The sequence below is a fragment of the Carex rostrata genome, chromosome 25, assembly GCF_964058835.1.
Source record: "Carex rostrata chromosome 25, lpCarRost1.2, whole genome shotgun sequence".
NCBI lineage: Eukaryota > Viridiplantae > Streptophyta > Magnoliopsida > Poales > Cyperaceae > Carex > Carex rostrata.
Window position 1 is genome coordinate 3514034 of NC_135942.1, and position 18169 is coordinate 3532202.

The following is an 18169-nucleotide window of genomic DNA, read 5'->3' on the forward strand; positions in this document are numbered from 1 at the left end:
ATACTTGCCATTGAAAGAACTCATAACTTCACTTCTTTATGTCAAGCGGAGTAAGACACTTTTTTTCTTTTATCGGTTTTACTTTAGTAATGGCGCCATGTTATGTATATATTGCAATATAGGCTATGGTAATATGCATATTATGATGGATCTATTCTATGGATTTATGTTTTTAGTTTTAAAATTCAAACAATTGATCTGAACCTTAAATATAATATTTATAGAAAAATGTACTTGAAAATCAAATTTTATATCTTTTTGGATCTTTTTACTATTTTCTTTATATATGTAGAAAACAATAAAAACTAGTAAAAATATAATTGAAGAATTCGGAAGCAGTGATTTTCTATCAATAGAAATAATAATAAATAAATTCTATAAAATATAAAATTTGATTTTCAGTATGTTTTTATATAAAAATCATGTTTAACGGTTCAAATAAATTTATAGCACGGGTTAGATCCGTATTGTGCCTATTACCGTAGCCTTCCTCTTACAGTATTGCTAAATGGCTGCATATGCTGTGTAACTGTGTTTTTCAGCTTTACTGGGCCGACCGACCGGACCAAAAATTGGACCGATCCGGCCCATATGTCGCCTATTTTTTTTTTTTTAACAACCCGTAGGCAAGCTTATTCATTAATCGATGGCAGGAAAGCGCAAAGAGGGTTCAAATGCCTCCATGTTTTCATGCTTCCATCTCTTTTCATTATTTTCAAAGTTCAAACAGTCGATTCAAACTGCTCAATCTAACCTTCATACTAAAATATGTTTGGAGACCAAATTTTATATTTTTAGGAATTTTTGTACTATTTTTTTAGATAGGTACAAAATCAGTAAATCTGAACCATCTAAAAACAGTATTTTTGTATCTATCTAAAAAAAAATAGTACAAAAATTTCTAAAAATATAAAATTTGGTCTCCAAATATATTTTAGTATGGAAGTTAGGTTGAGCGGTTCGGATCGACTGTTTGAACTTTGAAAATGATAGAGACAAATGGAGGCATTTGAACCACCCTCAAGCGTAAATCCGTCTTCTCTATCAGTGAGTGAGCACTTTATTTCCATATAAGCACAAGAAAATCTGAGCTCAGAGCTCGTCATTCTCCAGCTTGCACATGCAAGGCCAAGAGAAGAGAGACAGAGAGATGGTGTGGAATGCGAGGAGAAGTAAGAGACCTCAATCTGCTTGATCCCGGTGGCACAATCCGTGCCTATCCGGCATAATTCATATCCTCTGCATTAACGCACCGTTTGAGTCTAGATCTGATCCGTTCGTCGTGGGTCGGATTGACCCAGATTCTGATTGGACGGTCCGGAGCTGAACTAAAACGGTACGTTAATGCTATCTGACACGAGTTGGGTCTTCTAAAGTTAAGTTCTTTCTTCTGAGTATCACTCATGAATCGTGTAATGGCGGAGAAATTGGTTACGCCGTACACAGACGGACTACATTTTTATACTTCGCAGTAGAGCAAAGAACTAATGAAGGCGGCGTGTATCAAACCTCCTTGAGGTGTCGATGACTTGGGAGTTGGGAACCCTCTACAATTTGCGGGGATTACAAATTTATGACCGATCAAGCTTTTTTCTTGGACTTGGTTTCTTCGTTGAAACAAAATGGTGCGTTCACCTTTATTTTTTATATAGTATGCGGGTTTGTTTTGCTTCGTGCGCACAAGATGTTTGATGAAATGTCTGAGTCGTTTTGCCAGTGTATCTGGACGTTATATGTTTCCCGCCTGGTCAACGTTCTAATAATAAATTTTTATATTACAGGTTTTCTCCGGTGCATTTTCACCTTACATGGTACAAATGTTTGGACCATTGTTTAGTACTGATCAAGTGCCTTCTTTAATCATGGAGATGGAGGCATTTCATATCATGGAGAAATAGACATACTTTTTTGGAATAATATTTTTCCTTAAGTATAGCTAGCCTTGAAATAAGGAGTTATGCATCTGTGACAGCACTTACTCAGTTGATGTTGCAATTTATCTTTGAGGTATACTCTCAGTATGGAAATAGGTTTGTCGTTTGACCTTTTGACACAGTTTGAAACTAAAATAGATGGTTTATAATTTAAAAGATGTAGGAGCTCTCATTTAATGATTATTGATCATTCCACGGCATTTTATCCCAAAAATAGAAGAGAATTTTGACTCGACATGAAGGAGTCACAGAATTTTCCCAAAATAGACTGATAAGATTATAAGGCTCATCTTTTCTTCCTTTCCTCCTTCCTTTACAAGGCCGGCATGTGGATGGAAGGAAAATTTATTATATCCTACAGAGAAGCAGAAAAATGAGAGAATTCGAACGCATCCAAAAGAAATAGCCGTATGTCAAGCATGTAATGTATATCAAAATTCCATCAAATAGAAATGGTTTTAGTCAAATTTTAAGTAATTCTTTGATCTCGCTTCATGCAGGAAAGGCAAAAAGTTTGAAATTTGATGATAGGCCTTGGCAGTGGAGGGTAACGACTCGATCTTTACTACTGTAGCATTGATTGCTATAATAAAAAATACAGTAGCTATTATTTTGATTCATGGATATTGGACTGCATTTGGCATGCCTGATGGTTCCACCGCGGATCTTACCAAAGTGTGCTTTCAGATGGAATGGCAGATCTTTTTAATTACGGGAACCCAGATCGTGACATTGAACAGGTACAGAGACATCTATATCTATCTGCCAGTTCCTCTGTTTATATTATCAAATATTTTCTTGTCTGGCTATGGTCAAGAAAACATCCTTTGTCTTGGAAATGGCAAGGAACATTAAACCAATATGTTATGACCATTAAGAAGAGGGAAAGAGGAGGATTATTAATTCTGCCTGGTTTGAAATTGGCAGTTTTCATTACTTTATTTATGCTTGTGTTCAATCCATTTAAATTTGTTCGGTCATGAATGATAGATTGGACATTTTATTCGCAATGAATATCTCTTTTTCTAGTCTCTAATTCTAATTCCAAAATTTTTATTGGAACAAGTCGTTTTGGATATATCTAAAAACAAAATAACTTCCAGAATTTCACTGAACAAATTAAAATGTAAATCACTTATCAAAAAATCAATATCATGCCTTAAGTTCTCCTTCTCTTTTCCTGGGTGACCCAAATGCATATAGCACAATAAAATTAAATTTTCATTTACAAACCTTTTTTTAATAAGAAATCATTTTAGTAAGTCCTTCATTAATCATGCACATGATTCTGTGCTAAGGCATACTTATGTTGTGCCAGACATAATGCATTGATTAATTTTTGCTAAATGAAAGAAGGCTCACAAATTTGAAGTTCCAGATACATTTATGGTGCAACTTGAATTTAGAACCTTTCAGAGAAGCCATATTAGTAATAACTTTCCACTTGAGCTCGTAGTACAATTACTTAACTATGATTTCTAAAACTATTTATTTCTTGTTTATTGAAGGCCTTGGTTGCACTAAAGAGGGGGACTCAACTAATTAAGTGTAGTAGAAAAGGAAAACCGAAGCTTCGCTCTTTCAGACTTTCTAGTGTTAGTAATGGAAATTCTTTCTTACATCCTTCATATTTTAGTTCTGGTGTAAGTACCAGTGTTGTTTCAGTTAAGAGGAGAGATCCTCTTACAACTCATTTGGGGAAATATCATGACAATGCTTTTTTTTGTTACATTAATAATTTAATTTTAGAATTTCTAATAACAAAGTCATCTATTGATCATTTTTCAATGTACTGAGATACAAATCAAACTCATGGCATGGGTTTAATCGTGACCCACGGGAAACTTAACCTTGTTTTTGTATTTCATGATACTGTCATGTATCATATAAGCTGACATAGAGCACTGTAATCACTAATAACAGATAAATCACTTTTAACCACCATCTTTTTGTTTTTTATGGAAACAACATGTATAATAATTGTTCAAAGTTATGTACTTGCATAGCTCTTCTTTGCCCCTTTTTTAGTCTACCATGCTATGGTAGTATTGACAGATTGGTATACAGGACGAAACAACTCTGATTTGGATCTCGCACAAGAAGCAGAAAAGCATCAAGTTACCGTTTGTTACTAAAATCATACCTGGACAACGAACTGTAATCTCTCTCTCTCTCTCTCTCTCACTCAAAAATGCATGGCATACACATAGATGGAAATATAGAAAAGGTCAACTATACACCCTCCCTCTGCTGCTTTGTCTTTAAAGAATTCAGGGAAGGAATAGTAAAATGTGTTCATGTTTGCAAAGCCTTACACGATTTCTTTGAGGCTTTACAGCTGTGCTAAAATTTTCCTTATTCTTAATTTACACTTTTTGTGTGATACAGGCTGTGTTTGGCAGATATCCACTACCTGAGAAAGATTATCTCTCTTTCTCCCTTGTATACAGGAACAAGAACGACGAACGAACGCTTGATTTGGTTTGTATATCCCGAATCTCTACAAATAATCTTTGTAAAAACATGAATATTTCATTTTAAACAAAATTAACATCACTTGTCTAGATTTGCAAAGATCAAGCAGAAGTAGAGATTTGGTTTTCGGGACTACAGGCACTGATTAACTATAATTCTACACAACCAAGGAAATCAAGAAGTGAAACAAGTAGCGACATCACATTTTCTGACGTAAGTTGCTTCTTATTTTTTTTTCTTGAAGTGTAGCCGTATGTTCTTCCTTTCTTTTTTCCTAGATAATGCTTCTTTGTACATTAGTTCTTATATGATTATACATGCCTACATATGACACATAATTGCACATAGGGGCTACTCGGATTAGGCAGACTACAAGTTATTATCAGTTTGTATGCAATTATTTTCTAAAGCTAGCTAACTGCCCCCAGTAACATCATTAATTGTACTCTCTCTCTCTCTCTCTCTCTCTGTTTTTATTAGGAAGGAGGAGACTCAGTTAGAAATAATAGTCGTGCTTTGACTGCTGTGCTAGACCTGTCTTTAGGGGCAAATAGAAGTTTGTCCCCAAGCAAGTACTTACACCTCAATTCTGGCAAGTTGGATCATGCGGGACATTCCCCTGAGCATCCAAACATGATAATAAGAGGAAGTACAAGTGGTTCCAATGTTGATGTTGGTCGTCTTAGTGTTTCCAGTGCACCTGGTGTTAGTAATGTTGCAGAGGATATAGAATCTTTAGGTGATGTGTTTGTATGGGGAGAAGTATGGACTGACGGGCCACAATTTCAAAAAGCTGATTTGTTGTCACCAAAGCAATTGGAAACAGATGTTGCTATAGATGTGCAACAAGTTGCTGGTGGTGTGGGGCATGCAGCTCTTGTCACTAGGCAAGGAGATGTGTTCACATGGGGTGAAGAATTTTCGGGGAGACTTGGGAGGGGGAATGAACTGAGTGCAAGCCGGCCGAAGCCGGTTGAGGTGTTCTCGAATTGTAACATGGAAGTTGTGGCATGTGGTGAGTTTCACACTTGTGCGATAAATATACAAGGGGAAATGTTCACTTGGGGTGATGACCATTACAAGGCTGGACTGCTTGGACATGGATCTGAGGCGGGTCACTCACTGCCGAAGCGGGTCTCTGGTTCCCTTGAGGGGATTCGGGTTATTGGCATTTCATGCGGTTCATGGCATACAGCTCTCGTGACATTCAATAACAAGGTACATAATCTCCAAGTTACATGACCAAAATGCTGAAGTTTTTAGTTATCATTATTGTTGAAAATCGATACATTAATTGTGAAGGAATTATGATGCATACATGTTTATCACACTTATCCATCCATGAATATAACCTACCCGGAGTTTTATATCTGTCTGATGGGATATACTACCTATCAATTAAAAATCCCCAAAACCTAATTTTGTTGCAAATTTGGTTCTTTCAACTTTTAGCCTGCACTTACGATCCTGAAAAACTATATTTACATTAATAAATTGCTTAATTAGAAAAGTTTGATGTTCAATTAAATATGACTGGACCCGAGCCTACTGTTATGAGTCCTGGATTTTGTATATACAGGAAGCGAGCAATTATTTGGTTAGTATCACATAGTTGTAGTGACACTTTTTTAATGTTCTCCAAAAATAGTAAATGAATTACATGATTAAATAAATAAATAAATAAATATTACTACTATAGCAATTGCAGTTGCTATGATTACCGGTATAACAAGGACAATTAGGCCAAGGATAATAACAATAAAGAGATAAAATTAGTTATAATTACAAGAGCAATATAATTATTGGTATTTTTCTATGTGAAAATGCAGCTCTTCACATTTGGTGAGGGAGCATTTGGTGCTTTGGGTCATGGTGACCGAGAAAGTATCAACTATCCTAAGGAGATAAAAAAATGGAGTGGCCTGGAGCATCTCGAAAAAAGCGGAGTAGTGAAAACAGAAGTACGTGGAATAAAGAAAGTTGCATGCGGAATGTGGCACACTGCAGCTATATTCGAAGTAGTTAAAAGCAACAAATTGAATGAGCAGTTAGCTTCACCAGTTATATTTACATGGGGAGATGGTGCTAAGTATCGACTAGGCCAAGGTGACAAAGAGGCAAGGTTAGTGCCCACACTTGTCGAGTCACTTTGCAGTTATAATTTCCATCAGATTGCATGTGGACACAATCTTACAGTTGCGCTTACGACATCTGGCCGTGTAATCACAATGGGTGATCCGACTTATGGCCAACTTGGGACATCTAAAGTCAATAGTGAAAAAAGCCCAAATTTGGTTATACTTACGGATGTTGAAGATATTGCATGTGGTGCCGCTCATGTAGTTGCACTTACACAAAGAAGTGAACTTTACACATGGGGCAGAGGTGCCAATGGAAGATTAGGTCATGGAGACACAGAAGATAGGGATAAACCCACTCTTGTTGAGAGCTTGAGGGATCGTCACGTAAAGAGCATCTCATGCGGTGCAAGCTTCACGGCATGTATATGCATACACAAATGGGTGCCTACAAATGACCAATCAGTGTGTGCTGGGTGTAGACAATCATTTGGGTTCGCTCGAAAGAGGCACACTTGTTACCATTGTGGCCTAGTCCATTGCCATGCTTGTAGTTCACGCAAAGCCTTGAAGGCACAACTTGCACCTAACCCTGGAAAACCGCACCGCGTATGCGATTTGTGTTTTGCGAAACTCAATGCAAATGAGACAATCAGCATAGCTACTGTAGCTAGTAACCGGTATGTGGTGACACGACGGTCTACTGACCAAGGGAGGGCATCGAGGCTATTATTGCAATCTCCAGTTGATCCGGTAAGATACTCTGACGTGAAGCCTCTAAGAAATGAGGGGAAGTCAGACTCATTATCCATTATACGTGCAAGCCAAGTTCAATCTCTATTGCCACTACCTACTTCGTTGAGTGCCCTTCATGCTGCATTAAGACCAATTGTGACATCATCAGGACTGCCAAGTAGTAATGGTAACAGTAATGGTGGTACGGTTCCTGGATCTCCTTACTCACGTAGACCAAGCCCACCTCCGTCAACTCCATTTTTCACTAAAAATGTGTATGATAACCAGAAGAAGATTATCGATACATTGCAAAATGAGCTGCAACAACTACAGATAGAGGTAAATTGCAGAATTTTTCAGTTTAGACTGTGAATGTGTTATTGTAGGACCAGCTTTCATTTGGCTTTCCTGTTCATTGTCAAATTCAAACTAAAAAAAACTTCATTTACTTTTTTTCCCCTTCTGAAAGTAATTGTGGTGTTGGGAAGAGAATTTAATTTTTGAATGAAATACATGAAGATGAGGTCAACTGCTTTCAAATAACGCTAGGTAGATACCCTGCTATCTATCAATGCAATTTTTGAAATAGTGTGTCCTTCCCAACTCTCACACACTAGTGTATAATTATATAAAAATAATAAAACTGTACATCGTATAATCAATTGATGCTTATAAAATGTTGAAAGTACTTGATCAATCATTGATTCTTACAAACAACTTTTAGCATTTGCAGTTTCTTTTTTGTATTGATGAATTAACTTATAATTTCTTTTTTTTTTATTACTCTTCTTTGAAAGAATGGAGAGTTAAAAAGACAGAAAGAAATGCAAGACAAAGAGATTCATAATGTACTAAAGAAGGCTAAGAAAGCTGCTACTTTCGCTGCTAAAGAAAATGCAAAGTGCAATGCCACATTTGACCTCGTTAGGAAATTTGAATCTCAGGTATTACTACATAAACATATGGACAAACTAAGTTGCACAAAACTAATTTGCAAGTTTTTGAAATTACAATATTGTAGAATCTGACAGACTAAATTTGAACAAATCTTGATTTCAAAACTAGGGTAGTCTTAACACGCATCTAATTTTTTGTGTACATCATGTCGTTGTGCACATTCAAAATAATAGCTATTAATTCTTAAATGTAAGAAAAGTAATTTTCAACAAAAATATCAAATGGAATATATTTCATATGAGAAAGATTGTAATAAATCTTTGATCTCCAGTTTATATATTTAATACCCTTTTCTTTAATAACAAAAAAAAGTTACTAACTTTCTCAAATTAATTTTTTTATTTTTATATACTCTCACAAATTAGAAAGTTTTTAATACTATGCATATCTAAATTAGTAAACTTTTGCTATTTTAATATTATAAAGACATCAATATTCTCCAATTATTAATTCATACCTTATATCTGTAGTGGATTTTAAGTTTTTATAATAGTTTAGAATCCATCAACAACAAAACTTATCTTACTACATTTTAAGAATGATTTACTTTGTTCATATGTATATAACAATGATGAGGTTTGACACATACATTACCATTCATTAAATGCTTTGAATTTTTCAACTGTCTAAATTTGATATTCTATAACATATTAAAATAATACTGAAATTGCAAAAGTATGCTATATAGTTATATAGTTTGGTATTCTCTAATATTTCATTATATAAATTTAATTGATGGAACTATGAAATTTTTTTATAACGTTATTTTAGTAAAGTTTGAAGTGCAAACAAGTTTAAATATACAAGATCACATAAATTATGTAATGCATCATAGCTATTTTATCAATTTTCTTGTTAGTCACGTGTGCTTTAATTTTTTTTTTTTTCATTATTTCATTATATTGTGTAGTTATGTCAATTTTTTTTTGGTTGACCGTAATGTTTATTCTCAGCAATTCTAATTCACTATTTGATGTAGTCGTCCAAACAACCGATTTTTTTTTATCTATGACATAAAAACAAAAAATCATGACATAGTTAAGAAATTTTAGCGTGGAGATTAGAGATGTAAAATAGTCACGTTGTGACCGGATACACCATGGAAACCCATTTGCATGTCCAACAACACACACACACATTAACTTCGAATTTTTAATTTTGAACAATTTTTGAAAGATTGTCAAATAAATATATTGTTAGGACCCCTTGTAAAAGTATTGTTGTTTTGTCTTGATAAAATTTTGTCGTTCCTGTGTGCTAAGGAAAAAAAGAAACCCTGAAAAAGATATGCTAAAACTAGAATGTCCTAAGAAAATATACTTCATATTTTATCTCAATTTTTGTTATTTCCATCACGCACTTCCATTAATTGTGATAAACCTCAACTAATATTAGTAGGCATTATTCTCTTCTGTTATAGCTCAAAGAGATTGGAGATATGCCACCTGAGGTTTTGGAGACCCTAGATGCTCTTAGGAAACAATCAGAAAGTATTAGACAAAGCCATGGTCTATCAGACCAGGACCAGCCTCGATTTTTGGCTGACAACACGAGCAATGCATACGAGGAAGAAAGTTCGGTGCAGGTGCAGGGTAGCGCAAGTAGCAGCACTGAGAATCCATTCGAGGAGTCTGAGGACCGGTTCGAACCGGGCGTGTATGTGACATATGCACAGTTCAGGGATGGTTCAACAGCTTTTAGACGCGTTCGATTTAAGTATTGTTTTCTTTCTTAATATTTTTTCCTTCAACAGTTTTTTTATTTTTCTTCAAGGATTAATAAGCTGGTGATAGAGTTAAAGCTAACGGAGGTGACCAATGGTTTGGTGTATGCATAATACATGCTTGTTTGGTGCACGTATTTTCAAGTTCGTATATTCCTGCACCAGTAAAAAAAAAAAAAAAACCCAGCCTACACAACTGACAACATAGAGATATTAATTCATTTTTTGTTAACTCAGCTGTTGAGTCACAAGGAAGAAAAAATAAGGGCTAATGTAGAGCAATCTTGTTTTGTTTATACAGTAGGAAGAGGTATCTTGAGCATCAAGCTGAAGAGTGGTGGAAGGAGAATAAAGATAGAGTAATCAAGCATTACAACAATACGAACCCAAATCCGGATGCAGTGCAACCAGCGCCCCCGCTTCCACCTCCACTGCCACGAGCAGCCAATAACGGTGAGACATCAGGCACAAAATCTGAAGGATAGGTAGAGCAACTTTACAAAGGTGCAATTGTTAGATGGAAAAGAGTGTGGTCTTAGTTTAAATTTTGGTTAGTTAATTCATGGTCAAATTAAGGGACCTCTGCATTAGGTGTTTCATCCAAGCAATCAAAGTTGAAATTTATTTTTGATCTATAATGAGAGGATTTTATTGGCTCTTTCTTTCTTTGCATTTATTTGCCTTTTATTTTGGTACCATCCTGAAGAAAAAGAGGGATTTTTTTTTTTGTTCCATATATTAGACAGAAAAAAGTTGTAATTAATATTAGATGTCCTTTTATTTCAGAAATATTTTAACTTTCAATAGTCCATCAGGATTTCTTTCTGATTTGTTCAATATTCATTGAGCTCTATGTCTATTAGTCTATAATGAGAGGATTTCTCATTTGTTCTCTAAAACATTTGCAAAATATTTGAATTTCCAGAATGTCAAATTACTTATGGAAAATAACCGCAATCCAAAGCCATTATTTAGCAGTTAGCACTCTCTTTAATCTTTGTCATTCATTAATACACCAGTAACTAACTCATACCCCCAGGTACTTAGCTGATAACGAGCATGAGGATGTAAATTATTTCCGTATTTTGAACAAGTTAATTTTTTATGTGCCGTACAATGATCAAAATTATGAAAATAATTATGGCAAGAAATATTTGTAAATAATTGTAAACTAAAGAAAAATGTTGTTTAGAAAGAAATTAATGTATACACAAATAAATATATTGATGAGTAGAACTAGGGTGTTCTTAAGTTCATCAAGCCCTTCGGTGAATTCAAGTCTAAAATCCATCAAATCGGTTTTAAATGATGAATCTAAACCGTTGAAACTCGCGTACTTTACGAGTGATGCGCCTATGTGTGAAAATTTTAAACATTTGAATGAATTTAGTATAAAGTCAAGTGGTCAAAAAATATTCAAAAAATGAATGCATTAAAATTAATTTATTAACCTTCTAATTTTGACCGATTGATTTTATACGAAATTAATTCGAATGTTTAAAATTTTCACATGTAGACGCATCACTCGTTAGATAGGCGGGTTTCAATGGTTCAGATTCGTCATTTAAAGCCGATTTGATAGATTTTAGACTTGAGTTCATTAAGAAACTTGATGAACTTAAGAACACCCTAGTTCTACTCGAGTTGAGATCCAGTGAAGTAACCCAACTTTTGGGTTTTGGATCCGAGCCGTCCGATTGTAATCCGTGATAATCCATCTCAAGTGAAGCACATGCATTTCAAGTAACGAATCCGAATCTCGAAGTGATTTCAAACAACTGATTCGAATCGAACAGTCCTGATTCAAAACCAAAAGTTGGATTACTTTAGGGATCCGGACCCAGTTCTACTCTATATTGATCGGAATTTGAGTTATTATTTCGGATAAATAATGACATAATTTTATATTTTTATGGTTACATATAGTTATTTAATATTTTTGTCATGTTTCGTGTTGTGTATGTCATATGATATGTTGCGATCAGACTAGTTGACGTGTTGCGCTATTTATATTTAAAAATAGTTACAAGATACAGTATGCGAGTCCATGTCTGGTGATCAACGCGTTGCTGACATCACGGCGTGACATTTTTACTTCCATAGCCGAGCATAGGGTCCGATTAGTTTTTTCTAATACTAAACTAACACCATAACATGACTTTTCATCTACCTAGCTTAGACGTGAAGTTGCCTAGCTTTATCATTACTTTCTTTAATCTCTCACGTGGCCAAAATGAAAATTCATGAGTTAGTTCTAATGGACAGATAATTAATTGAATGAATATGAAAAAAAAATAGAAGGATAAACACGATAGTAGAAAATTTAAAGAAAAATTAAGTAATTTAAATATTTTTGAAGAGTATACATACAATTAAAATTCTGACTCCTGTTTTTGTATCCGACCTAGTTTTATTTGTTTTTATTTTTTTTCATATAAAAACGTCCCTTTACATTTCTTTGTTCTTTGAAACCCTTGCCAAACATGGAATAGTCCATAATATTTAATTAATATAAAGTGATTTTCTATCTATCTACAAATACTTAAATAGTAAAAAAAAAATAAGAAAAAGATATAAATTTTAGTTCAAGTAGATTTTGATATGAGGATCATGTTGAATGGTACAAATTAAATATTTGAATTTTGAAAATAAAAATATTATTTTATAGTACAATCCGATATGTATTATGCATAATACCATAATCTCCCTCTTATTACATATAAAAATTATTAATTCATTATAAGTTTTCTTTTCGTTAGTCGATTATTAAAAAGAGGTAAATTTTTCAATTTAATAAAAATTGGGAGAATTTCATATATATCACTCAAAAACTGTAAAATTACATATTATCATCCAATTTTTTGTAATTACATATTTACCATCTAAAAATCTAATAACTCACATATTTATTGAACATAACTTTAATATATATCAAATATATCCAAAACTCAGATTAATTATGTTTAATTTTCTTAAAACTAGAATTAATCAAGGATTAACTTAGCACTCTATTTTTATTTCCTTAGAACCGTTCTCCTTTATATCCATATGAAATATTAGAAACAAATATTCCAAACTGAGCCAATAACAAAACACAGATTCTCAAACTCAGTTTCTACTTTGATAACGGGTTGTGATATTATTGTCGAATTCAGTGTGAGTTAATTTGTTGAAAAAGCTGGACTTGTTACCTTGTTTTTAGACGATCAAGCTGGAGTTTGAATTCTTAAATTTGAGTCTTCTACCTCTTCTCTTCAAGTTTAAGCGGGAGAGACAAGGTGAAGAGAGTTTAAGCGAAAATGAGAATTTATGTCAAAAAGGATGAAAGGAAAATATATACGCAAAAGAGGAAGGGACAGAGAAGTAGAAGAGACTAAATAGCTTAATAATTTTATTTAATATAATCTTAAACTTAATTAATATCATTTTTTGATTAATTGGATAAATATGAGAGTGATTAGATTTTTAGATGGTAAATATGTAATTATAGAAATTTGGATGGTAAATATGTAATTTCACAGTTTTTGAGGGGTATATGTGAAATGCTCCCATAAAAATTATACTAATATAATATTAAACTAAATGGACCAAAACAACAGGTCAACAACAGAAGTTTCACATCTACTGTACCTAAGATTTCAAAACACCTAAAGTAACTCAAATGTTGAGTTTAGATCCGGACCATCAGATTATGGCACGAATATTGAAGATTCCCCGTGCATTCATCTCGGCACCCGGATTGGCCCGAATTCTGACCGGACGATCCGGATCCCAAAATTTGAGTTACTTCAGAGGATCCCCGCTGTAAACAGAAGTCAGAAACTCGAATAGAGATAAAAATATTTCTCCCCATATTACAACGAGACAATCAATATCTTCGCCCCTAAGAATTGAGAATTTCCAGGATCCTTTGCTCCGTTGGATTCGATTCCATCCCCAATTTCAGTCTCTTTGTTTGTGATATTGACTTTGATTTTGAGATTTGGGTTTGGGGATTTTTTTATCCGAATATAAAATAAGAATCGATCCTGAGCGGTGGAATTTCTGGGAAGTCTACATTCTCTTCCATTACTCCGTTTTAATCCCTTTTGCATTTCAACTTCTCGATTGCACCTAGTGCAAAGAGAAGAACTTGAATCTCACTGTGGAACTCCGATTTTGACAATTTGGGTTTTCATTTTGGTCTTGTCCTTTTGATTGAGGGGTTTAAAATGGGATTGCAACAATCGAAAGATCAATTGCTTTATGAGCAAGTTAATTACGGAAATGTCGAGGGAATCAAAACTTTGAAAGGCCAAGGGGCTGGTCTTGAGGTAAATTAGCATACTTCTTTCAATTTATTTGTTTAAATTAGTTGATATTTATTTATTCAAATGCTTTGTTTCTAGTTCTAACTATGTATTCTGTGTTATTTTTTCTATTTAGTGGGTAGATAAGGAGGGAAAGACCCCTTTAATACTTGCTTGCTTGAGGCATGATTTGTTGAATGTGGCTAAGGTTTTAATTGAATTGGGTGCAAATGTCAATGCGTACCGACCTGGTAAGAGCATTAGTATTCCTTATCCAGTAAATTCATATAATATTATTAGTGTTTGTTGCTTGTGGTAATGAAAATTTTCATTGTACTTTTTCAATATTATATGAATTTAGTAAGACTTGATTGTAGTAAAAAAAAAGGATATCAGGTGTCCGTGCTAATTAATGTATGGAAAAATTGATATGAGCTTCTCTCCTTTGTAATGTAGGAAGCCATGCGGGAACACCACTTCACCATGCAGCTAAAAAAGGTCTAGAACAAACTGTTAATCTCCTTCTTGCTTATGGAGGTACTGTATATCTCTCTCTCCTACAGAAAGTAAATAAAAAGATGGACTCATTTTTAGTAATTAAATTTTGTATTTCTTTAAGTTTGGCTTTTCTTGATGTTTATTTTTGTGAAAATTACACTCAACATTTCTCATCCTTTGCAAAATGTGTCTTTTATCGAACTGTTAAGATGGAAAAAATTATATTGTTTCCAGTGTTAAAAAATTTGCCACTACTGCCTGTAGTTCTCTCTATTCCCTTCTGAGGCCAGATTGAACTGAAATAAAATCAGATAATAAATGTGGTTTATTAAGTTAAAAAAAATACAGTTTTAGCTGAGGTAATGATCTTTGTTTGACTTAGTCTTAGTTTAATAGGTTGTGTTATTTGCTTCCTACCCAAAAATGTTGGTCGTAAGTTGCCAAAACCATATAAATATAAGCATTTGTCTTTCTTTTGTTTCAGCGAACCCATTTATAATGAATGACGATTGTCATACAGCACTTGATCTGGCTAGAGAAAAGGGTCATATAAATGTTGTGCGGGCTATTGAGGTACAGTGCATTTATTTAAGGAATTTACCTCTGATATTAAGATGTAAAGCTTAGAACTTGTATCTCAAGGATAATTCAGTACTGCAGTGTAGGAGCCCCAAGCTGGTATACGAGATTGGTTGTCATTTATTGTGATTCATTCAGTTAATTTTTCTGATTAAGGTTTTAATAGGACTCATCTTCTTCTTAATAAACCATTATTTTAGTTGTGTGCAAAAAAGAAATTGGAAAGCTGTTCTGTATGAAAAATATTCCAACAGAACATTCAGTTGGGTAATTTCTGGCAGTTTTTGTTTAAATTTTGCTATCATTAATCTTTTATGCAGAGCCGAATATGTCTCTTTTGTGGATGGCTACGCGAGAATTTTGGACCAGGTTTTCTCGGAGCATTGGCACCACAGCTCATGTCAAGAAAAGTGTATGCAAATATAAAACAGCTGCTCTTTTTGCAATTTGTCTTAAAAATGAGTGCCTCTTTATTTTTGTGGTTTTGTCTGGTGTTTGTTTAAAGTAAATCACTTCGGTACTATAGGGGTCAATAGTACCTGGTACCAGTGGCAGAGCTTAGCATCACCTAAAGTGGGAGTCTGGGAGATGAACCCCACTCACCCCTCATTTTAGCAACATACGTGCATGAATAAGAAGTGAAAGACTTATCGTACGCTATATGCTAAAATCTTATAGCCCCCCCATCCCTCTAGGCCCTTAATTTTCAAGTTGTTAGATCTTAGAATTTAATGCTTTGTTATCATACGTGGCCTCCCCTCTTAAGATTTGATTCAAGCTCTGCACTGCTTAATTCCTGCTTATATGATTTATGTCATGAAAGTTTCTTAATTTTGTACTGTAACCTTATGTTTTTCCTCCTGAAATTTGGTGCAGATGGGCTGTGGTTTTGCCGTGCGATTCACGTAATCCATCAAGGCCTCTTAAATTTGAGCTGGCTGTTTACCCAGATCTCATGGTAACAATAATGATGCGAGTAATGATACCTGACTTAACCTTTATGATTTAGTGTATGTTAATATTTTGTACTTCCTTTTTTAATAGGCACCAAGACCGATTAAAGTAATACCCCTATCAAAATGCCAAATGGAGGAGCCAAAATTCAACCAAGCTGATCCTCCTCTCATTATCATTGAGAAATCAACGAGTATGTAATTTTACATAACCATTTTTCTTTGCAAATATCTGTTGCATGGATTATCATACTTAATATGTTGGCAATAATTGAAGGGACAAAACATAAATTTCTATCGGCAAATGAAGGGGACAAGAGACAGCTTCAGTCACTTTGTATGGCATGCAGAGGGTTAACTCAGGTACCTTTGTACAATTTTTCCATATTCATGACAACAACAATTGAAAGAACGATATTATTATAATTTAGAAACTTTTTGATTGGTTACGGCAACTGCATATACAGCTTATGATGTTCACACATACAAAATGAAGATCGGACTCGACAATCTAAAATAAACCTAAAGATTATGCTAATATCTTAGTGTATATTCTTATGTTTGACTTGAGTTCTCTAAAGATTATAAACGTAGTATGCTGTTACTAACTGCACTTTAAGTAGTGCATATGTACTCTTCCAGAACTAAATTTTGATTTTGACATGTTTTGCTCTTTCAGATCCCAACTGTACCTGCACCTCCGCCTGGAGCTGTCCCTGTTCCCAACCAAGTACACATCCCAAACCCACCCATGGCACCTGTACCGGCCGTACCAGCCCTTCAGGCTCCATCTGGGGTCCCACCGCCACCTAACCAAGAAGAGATGGAGTTAGAAATCGCCATAAATGCTTCCATCCAATCGGCCATCATAGAAGGCGTTCCAGACGTGTTACCTATTGTACCTGTTGCCCAGTCCCAGGCTAGCCTTGGTACGAACAGCTGGGCAACAAGCAGCTCCACTCCGTCCACCTTCAATGGGTGGGGCCCTCCTTCCCCTAAAAAGACTCATAAGACTCATACTGAGGAAGCTAGCACAAGCACTTCCCTTAATGGGTCCAAGACCCAAAACCAAATCCAGACCGTGTCAGCTCCCTCAGCTCCACCAATCGACAATGAAGCCTTCTACACAGGTCCAGTTCACTACCTGACAATTGATTCTAGCCCGATAAATATCTCAACAGTACCTGGCACAGCCAAAACCACTACTGGTGCTGGTACTGAAAATAGTAATAATAAAGAGGAAGTTGGTACATGTGTTATCTGTCTGGATGCTCCAGTGCAGGGGGCGTGTATACCATGTGGCCACATGGTTGGCTGCATGGGGTGTCTTAGGGAAATTGAGGAAAAAAGAGGTGAGTGCCCCATTTGCCGTACTAAGATCACCCAAGTTTTGAAGCTATATGCTGTTTGATATGATTTTGTTCATAGCAAAAACAGAACTGTTCTGTTGTCAATATCAAAAAAAAAAAAAGGAAAAAAAATGGAAAATGTGTTATCGTCTGTTCTTATTCAGTGTCTATGGACAGGAGGGAGGATGATGGTAGTGTACGAATTAAAGAGAGGTAGCGTGGTTTGTATGTAAATGGGTAATGGCCGATTTGGGGTTAAATATAAATGGGTAATGGCCGATTTGGGGTTAAATATAACCCACACATTCCTATTTTCACCTAACAAGTTCGCCCTTTTGGGTTTTTCTTTGCTATTGTTTGCTTGATTGTGAATGTTGCTGTGAGGCTTGAAATCTTTAATGCCATAACTGCAGAGTGCAAAGCTTTGTTAGTTTATCAATGTACAGTGAACTCTTAGGAAAATTAACTTCGTTTCATCAAAGACGCAAAATACCTTCGAAATTAGCGTTTTTTGTTCAATAAATTAGCATAAAATACCTTCGAAATTGGAACACTGTAAGTTCATAAATATCAAACAAAGAATCTGTCAATTGATGATG

General features: G+C 34.8%; 2 protein-coding genes across 4 annotated transcripts; both read left to right on the forward strand.

Moving 5' to 3' along the window:
• The first annotated feature begins 1040 nt into the window (after nt 1–1040).
• On the forward strand, nt 1041–10662 carry LOC144576046 (PH, RCC1 and FYVE domains-containing protein 1-like). 3 transcript variants are annotated; one of them, XM_078326285.1, is made up of 12 exons: nt 1041–1625; nt 1782–2342; nt 2435–2674; nt 3443–3529; nt 4002–4091; nt 4323–4415; nt 4500–4622; nt 4890–5627; nt 6239–7561; nt 8020–8166; nt 9600–9895; nt 10204–10662. In XM_078326285.1, exons 3-12 carry the CDS (start codon nt 2627–2629, stop codon nt 10385–10387), a joined length of 3129 nt encoding a protein of 1042 aa, XP_078182411.1. In that variant the 5' UTR covers nt 1041–1625; nt 1782–2342; nt 2435–2626; the 3' UTR covers nt 10388–10662. The 3 variants fall into 3 exon arrangements, with proteins under 3 accessions (XP_078182411.1, XP_078182412.1, XP_078182413.1); XM_078326286.1 differs by having other exon boundaries at nt 1041–2355; XM_078326287.1 differs by lacking the exon at nt 3443–3529 and having other exon boundaries at nt 1041–2342.
• A 3101-nt stretch (nt 10663–13763) lies between these two features.
• On the forward strand, nt 13764–17923 carry LOC144576133 (putative E3 ubiquitin-protein ligase XBOS34). Its single transcript, XM_078326409.1, has 9 exons — nt 13764–14215; nt 14328–14442; nt 14648–14728; nt 15174–15262; nt 15589–15680; nt 16145–16226; nt 16313–16415; nt 16499–16584; nt 16901–17923. The coding sequence occupies exons 1-9, from the start codon at nt 14114–14116 to the stop codon at nt 17630–17632; spliced, it is 1482 nt and encodes a 493-aa protein (XP_078182535.1). The 5' UTR covers nt 13764–14113; the 3' UTR covers nt 17633–17923.
• The last annotated feature ends 246 nt before the right edge of the window (nt 17924–18169 follow it).